Raw genomic sequence first — 7581 nt, forward strand, 5'->3', positions numbered from 1 at the left:
GGACGATTGCACCCACACTGTTAGGCCATGTTCACACGTATGTTTTGTATAAATCACGGCCGTTGTTGCAATTTGCAACAACGGCCGTGATCTGTACAAAACATACATTGTATGTGCATGAATGGAATCCTGGCCGGAGCATATACACATAGTATGTCAGTTTTCTGCAGCTGCTATTCATTGAATAGTGGCCGCACAGAACATGTCAATTCACACAATGGAGCGTGCGTCCAAAACCGCACGCTCTGTTGCAGTAAATTGAGATATGGGCACACACTGATGCGCCCACATCCCAATTCATCAGAAGTGAAGATCATCCGGCCGTTACTGCAGTATCAGCCGGGATGATCTTCAGTGACACCGGCCGTTCTGTGACCCCGCCGGGTCACAGAACGGCTGGTGTTTCACAATGTGTGAACATGGCCTTTTGGAGTATAATACATCGGGTACGGGATTAAATGCCAGTATGCATTTAGCCCCACTGTTATTCTGGACATGTGGTATATACATTTCTGGATGACAGTACTTTATTCTTTGCTGCTGTATGTATATATATTTGCATACTGGCGTTTAATCCTGTACCTGGTGTAATATACTCCATAACAGTGAGGGTACACTCTCTAACATTAGGATGTTGCAGGATTACAGTGTTTTTAAAGTAGCAGTATTTTTTTTATTCAACCCCCCGTTCAGGCTGCCACATTACCCATGATGGTTGGTGTTCCACGGTGTTGCTTTGTTCAGGTCCTACACTGACGGTAACGTCACAGCCCTTCTGACTCCTCTTCTTTTTAGAGATCTATTGGAGGCCGGAAGTCAGGGTTTCCACTGCATCTCTATTGGAGACCCTGACTTCCGGCCTCCTGAGATGCAGAGCTGAAGCTGAAGAGGTCACGTGGGCGCCAGCAGTATCCAAGCTTTGTCATAGGACTGGAACAAAGCCGCCGCGCGGGACATGATGGTCATTGGTAAGTATATGCACCAGCCTGCAGTGGGGGAAAGAATAAAAAAAATAGAATGCTTATTTAATGTTTAGCCAAATTAAATAAAGCTATTTTCCTATTATTGGTGTGCACAGGTTCGTATATTGTCAAGTGTTTTCTCTTCCTTAGGGTCTGTTCACACGTACAGACTCGCTGCGTATTTATCGCTGCTAGTTTCTCGCACATAAATCCACAGTGATACTGATTGCTATCAAGCCAATGTATGTGTATTCTCACTGCGTGTTTGGTGCGATTTTTACATGCGAGTTTTGATTTTCACAGGCGAGTTCAACACCACAAAAAAACGCAGCTACTTTCGTGCGAGTTTGATGCGAGTTCCGTGCGAGTTTTACGCAGCGAGTCTATGCGTGTGAACAGACCCTAAGTGTGTATATATTATACATCACTCACCCCATGTAACATTAAGTGTCACAGCCTCACTGATATCCTCCTCACTGGTCCCGCACTGGTAATAAGCACTATGCCAGGATCGGGCAGACTGAATGGTAAAAGTCTTTCCGGTATGGAGCCACTTATAGTTCCTGTACCAGGTGACGTTTCCCTCCACATCACAGATCATTGTTACAGAGTCTCCATGTAAGATCTTGTTCCAGACTGGGGAGAAGGTCACTGCGGGTCTCATAGAAGCTCCTGGAAATATAACAGGTAAGTTATTGCTGACTTTGCAATCCAATCCATGATCTAATGTTGCATGGGAGCTTTATAGGTGTCCCTGGCTGCATATTCCTAGAGCTCTCTCTATATTGGTCACAGCCAAAAACGGCAAAAGCCACAAAAACATGAGGCACAGGGCGAAGAAAACACAGCCACTGTCTACATGTTCAACCGGCTGATTCATCATTTCATTTTAATTGGAATGCGGTTACTTTTGGGTGAATATATATTAGATTCAGGTGTGCCCACGCTCCAATTAGCCATAGCACACAATGTAAAGTACGGCCAGGAGCCGTACTTTACATTGTGAGTACAGCGTATCTTGTGGGGCTGCATAAAACAGTGTGTATACAGTGCGGCTGTAAAGCCACGGTGTCAATAAACAGTGGTCATTAATGCAATCTGCAACAATGGGCGTTATTTATTGAAAAAATACATAGTATGAATGTGGCCATACACTGATCAAAGCGTTTCACTTTACAGGAAGTTTACTTTTTTTTTTTTTTTATTTATGGTTATATTGTGTTTCTTATATATATATTTTTTGCATCAAAACAATGGCCGCCCAAAATGCGCCCCTCAAAAAAAGAAAAAAAAAGGTTTTGTGAAAATAACCTTAGAGTGTCTTGGTTCCATAGTAGAAGCTAGTTCCCCACAATGCAAAGATAAGGACAAATAACGTCCGTGGTTGCAAAACAATGGCCGTTATAAAGCATCATGATCATTAATTAAACAACCATTATTTGCCCTTATTTTTACATTGCGGTAACATAACCTTAAACAGATCATGATGCAATTTGATGTGTAACTCACCTGTTACTCCTGTAATCCCGGCTGTAATGGCTGTAGGAGAAAATGGAGACATATTGTTATCAATGCACCTTATCCATTATTTGTCTTCTGTAAATATTCGTAGGCCATGTTCATTATGTAACTGTAAAAAAATGGCCATAATTTTAAATAAACAGTAATAAACAGTACTATATCAACTATTACGTCTGGATTTATTGTGACACTGCCCCCCCCCCCGAGTCTTCATACCTTACTTAATTATAGAGTTCTTGGTGCATGGTGCAGTGGAAAATGCTTGGTGGATGGTGCCACCTGGGCAGGGCTTTAAGCCCATTGCACCACTTAGCCCCGTCCACATCATCACTGTAGACTCCTATGACCTTATCAGCGTCTAGGCCCTGCCCCCTCGGCAGCCATTGGAATGGGCCGGCCTAGAGGTCTAGGCCCCATACCCTTTAGGTTGGTTTAGACACTGACGACGTCATGGAGGGGTGGGACCTACGGTGCAGATGTGGGTGGGGCTAATTGGCACTGCAGTCATGAAGCCCCGTTCAGGTGGCATTTTTACCTGGACCAAGCACCAAGAAATCTATTATAAAGTAGGGTATGAAAACTGCAGGCTTTACAGCTGTGTAGAGAAGTCTTCATACATAAAAGGGGGGACAGTGTCACTTTAAAGACTTTTCAACTAGTGGTTTATACATTTTTTAAAAAATTTAATGTTTATTTTGTTTTTTGTTTTTGTTTTTTTTTTTTACATTTTACCACCATCAAACTAAAACCATGTGAGAACAGGTGAAAAATAAGGCTGTTTATTATAAAAACAGTAAATAAAGGCCATGTATATTATTCTAATGCCTATACTCAATAATGGAGGTTGTTCTTTCACCCCCCCTTTCTACCACTGGAAAAATATTTTCCCAGTATCAGGATATAACACTCTTTCTGGGGAAAGGCACAATGAATAATGCCCCCCTTCCCCCCAAGAAAAGATCCCACTGGGCATATAGAGTGCTGGGAGGAGGACTACCACACCTGATAGTGGACGCTTCTCAGAAAGTCTGTTCTTTCATTAAGAAGATAAACAAGTGCAGGTATTTAGCTGTTTTAATGTGGTTTCTAAAGGCCGCTCCTTCTATTTACATGTCAGTGCTCCCTCAGGGACCGTCTTGTCTGGTCCCATCCCGGCATCTTCTACGTCACTCTTGTCTCAGGAGTGACAGCCCACTCAGCCAAACACAGGCTGATTAAGACAGGACAGCACCACGGCCTGTGATTGGCTGACACTGTGAGTGGGCTGGCACTGTGATTGGCTCAGCCAATCACAGGCCGCGGTGCTGCCTCATCCTAGTCAGCCTGTGATTGGTTGAGCGGGCCTTTATCACAGAAGAAGCCGGGACAGGACCAGAGAGCCACCAGGAGACATCAAGGTTGTACAGACAGGTGAGAATATGTATATCTTGCCGAACCCTTACGTACTTTGCAGAAAATTTCATTTGATAGCGGGCTCCGGTCTATTCATGTAAAAAATTTAAAGCAATGTACCTGATGGTACATTCACTTTAAACTCAGAAGTGCTTAGTGTATATAACCAGGGAGCGATGTCTTCCAATTGGAATCCTAGGCCAACTTCTCCTTTCCCTCTATCTGAGTGGAACTCTATTTCTTAGTTACATTCCTTGCCTATCTTTCAGGAATTACCAGATATTGGCGTATATAGTCTTATTGCTAAAGGACCATGATGCTCAGGTAAAAAAAACGTTTGTACGCCTCACTGCCCCCTGTCTGGATAAAAGTTTCTCCTTTCATCAGGGCTCCAAACTCCAAACATCACCCACCATACCAGTAAGACAGTCTCTAGTAGAACTAAAACTCTCAGGTGATTTCAATAGGGTTTTTCTATTGTTCTAAACCAGGGATGGGGAACTTCGGCCCTCCAAACTGTTGCAAAACTACAATTCCCATCATGCCTGGACAGACAAAACTAAAGATTTGGCTGTCCAGGCATGATGGGAACTGTAGTTTTGCAACAGCTGGAGAGCCAAGGTTCCCCGTCCCTGTTCTAAACACTCATGGACAGAGGTGGCAGCAGAGAGCACTGTGTCAGACTTGAAAGAATACACCACTTCCTAAAGGACATACAGCAGCTGATAGGTACTGGAAAACTGCAGATCTATACATGGAAGTAATTTACAAACATTTTATTTCTTCAGAGTACCCCTTTAAATGTTTTAGAACAGTTTTTTTCCCATTGTTACATAAGGGGATGTGGCCTATATTTTAAAGTGTAGTAAATATGGCCTGGCTATAATATGGCACTTTGCAACAACATTTTGGTTTTATCACAGTCTAGAGATGCAGCACAGCTGACACAGCACCAGACACTGACAGCTTGGGTGTATTTAGCCTATTCTAAGCCTCTGTGCCTCATCAGATCCATCCCTCTACTATACTCTATAAGCCAGAAGGGCATCGTCCACCATTAACTGCAATCCTACTGCTCCCATCGCTGTTGATGAAGCCACACTCTGTAATCTGAGCTGCACTACACGGCTCAGCCTGCAAACAAGCCATTTTCTTGTCAGTTTCTGCATTTGTGTGTTACATCTCTTTATATATCCTCCACAGCCACAGGTTCCTCAACAAAACCAATATCTGTGGGGACTCTGGGTTCTTTATGGTTTGGGGTTTACTCCCATATTGTTCTTCCTCTTCCTCCTCAGGCTCTGGCTTGTACTTTGGCCTCATTTACTAAGATTGTTGGGTTTTCAAAAACCTCACACATTAGGGCTTTGGTTTTCCAAACTGTTAGATGTATTATGTGTCTTAGTAGATTTACTGGATCTTTCATGACATAGGTAACGTAACCAGGGGTGTAACTACCACTGTAGCAGCCATAGCAGCCGCTATGGGGCCCACCACATCAGGGGGCCCCGTTGCCCGCTTCTGCAATACACTGGGCTGCCACAGCTGTCATCATTTGCAGCGGAATTGGTGGAGCAAGCCTCCAGGGATCTTTAACTGAAAGCACTGCAGTTAGGACTACACTTCATGACTTTGGGGTCATTTCGGAAAGGAGCCCCAATCAAAAGTTTGCTATGGGGCCCATCCATTTCTAGTTACGCCCCTGAACGTAACCTTACCGCCATACAAGTCGCGGCAGATTTGCAGAATCTAATATCTGTCAAAATCATCTTTGCAACGCACAGTCACTGGGGGAGATTTATCAAACATGGTGTAAAGTGAGACTGTCCCGGGAGCAACCAATCAGATTCCACCTTTCATTTTCCATAGTGTCTGTGAGGAATGAAAAGTGGAATCTGATTGGTTGCTAGGGGCAACTGGGCCAGTATCACTTTACACCATGTTTGATAAATCTCCCCAATGTTAGTAAATGTGAACAGGGTAAAACTAGCAAAAAAAAAAAAAAAAAAAAAAAAAACAGCAATTTGATCACTGAAATACCTTTATATCTTCCAACCTTTTATGATCTTTTTCAGAATGAGTGTGAATACTTTATCTATTGTCACACAAGGGGTAGTACCACACATAATAAACCTACTGTCAGGATCGGGCGATACAGATACAACAAGACAGTGGGCCCTAGGTCTGAACCCACCCACTGTCCCTGCCTGCTTGCCTCGATCGGCCCTAGGCGGCCGTGGACAACCACGTAGACGTTCTCTACGCTGATAAAGTGCGCAAAGAACGAGACGGACGAACAAACATAAAAGAATGGTAAACAGGCCGGGTCAAATCCAAACAGGCAGCGCAGTACAAAATCACTAGGCAAAGGGATCGTCAAATAGTCAGACAGAAGGTCAGATAACAAGTCGAGTCAAACAGAGGGATTAGGAGAAGGGTTCACAGGAATAGACGGGGGAGCTGGAACCAGGAGTTAACCTAAATAGCCAGCGCAGGAACTCTGCCTCAGCTTTGTTTTATGCTGAGCCGAGGCCCGGTCCAGATCCTCATTGGACCGGCGCTCTGATCCTCCAGGCTGCAGACAGGCAGAGAAACCCGTCAATCAAACAGGCCACCCAGCTGTGTAATCAAGTCCCACAGCTTCTCAGCTTAACTCCTGCATAGCCAGGAAGCTGAGAAGCAAGCGGGTGTGTCACACAAAAGCAAAACAGACCCAATTCAGACCAGGTTACTGCACAATGCTGACACCTACATCTAGTACATAGGTCTGTTATGTTTGGTATTATCTTATGAGTTGCCTTATATAAGAGCTGTATTACACGGCCCTGACAATCTGCTAGATTACAGAGACTATTACATGACTTGTGAATCAAGTGGCTGATGATTTACAAACATGTTTAAAGACAGCGATCAGCCAATGGCCGGCTCCTCCTGTTTCTTTTACATGAGGTTATATTAACAACAATGAATATATATATATATAGTCGTGTCCCACATGTCAGCTTAGCGTTCCAGTGTCGCATTTCCCCATCATAGAGGTACCTTTTGACCGGATCGCAATGGACTTGGTGGGTCCCATTGTAAAGTCGGCAAGGGGACACCAGTACATTCTAGTTGTATTAGACTACGCGACCCGCTATCCTGAGGCTGTACCCCTAAGAAATGCTGCATCTAAGACAATTGCACGTGAATTGTTTTATATGTTTTCCAGGGTGGGGATCCCCAAGGAGATCTTGACTGACCAAGGTACCCCGTTTATGTCAAAAGTGATGAAAGAGCTATGCAAACTGTTTAAAATCTCACACCTACGTACCTCTGTATATCACCCACAGACAGATGGGTTAGTGGAGAGGTTTAATAAAACCCTGAAACATATGTTAAAAAAAGTGGTGGAAAAGGATGGTCGTGATTGGGATCACTTACTACCTTACCTGATGTTTTCTATTAGGGAAGTACCCCAAGCGTCCACAGGGTTCTCTCCCTTCGAATTAGTCTATGGTCGTCACCCTAGGGGTTTGTTGGATATAGCGAAAGAGACATGGGAAAGTGAGTCCACCCCATACAAGAGTGTTATAGAGCATGTAGCACAAATGCAGGACCGTATAGCCACTGTAATGCCCCTAGTAAGGGAACACCTCCAGAGGGCGCAAGAGAGCCAAAGCAGAATTTACAATCGTTCTGCAAGAATCAGGACATTTAGCCCAGG

General features: G+C 44.0%; 1 protein-coding gene across 1 annotated transcript in view; it reads right to left on the reverse strand.

Moving 5' to 3' along the window:
* LOC138771363 (uncharacterized) overlaps positions 1-2560 on the reverse strand; it is a 34987-nt gene extending 32427 nt beyond the window's left edge. Inside the window, exons 1-2 of the mRNA XM_069951010.1 lie at positions 2472-2560; positions 1395-1634 (exon numbers count right to left, since the gene is read on the reverse strand). Of these exons, the coding sequence (XP_069807111.1) occupies positions 1395-1634; positions 2472-2523 (292 nt within the window). The 5' untranslated portion in view covers positions 2524-2560. The remainder of the gene's footprint in view (positions 1-1394; positions 1635-2471) is intronic.
* Positions 2561-7581: the final 5021 nt, after the last annotated feature.

The sequence above is a fragment of the Dendropsophus ebraccatus genome, chromosome 13 (assembly GCF_027789765.1).
Source record: "Dendropsophus ebraccatus isolate aDenEbr1 chromosome 13, aDenEbr1.pat, whole genome shotgun sequence".
Lineage (NCBI taxonomy): Eukaryota > Metazoa > Chordata > Amphibia > Anura > Hylidae > Dendropsophus > Dendropsophus ebraccatus.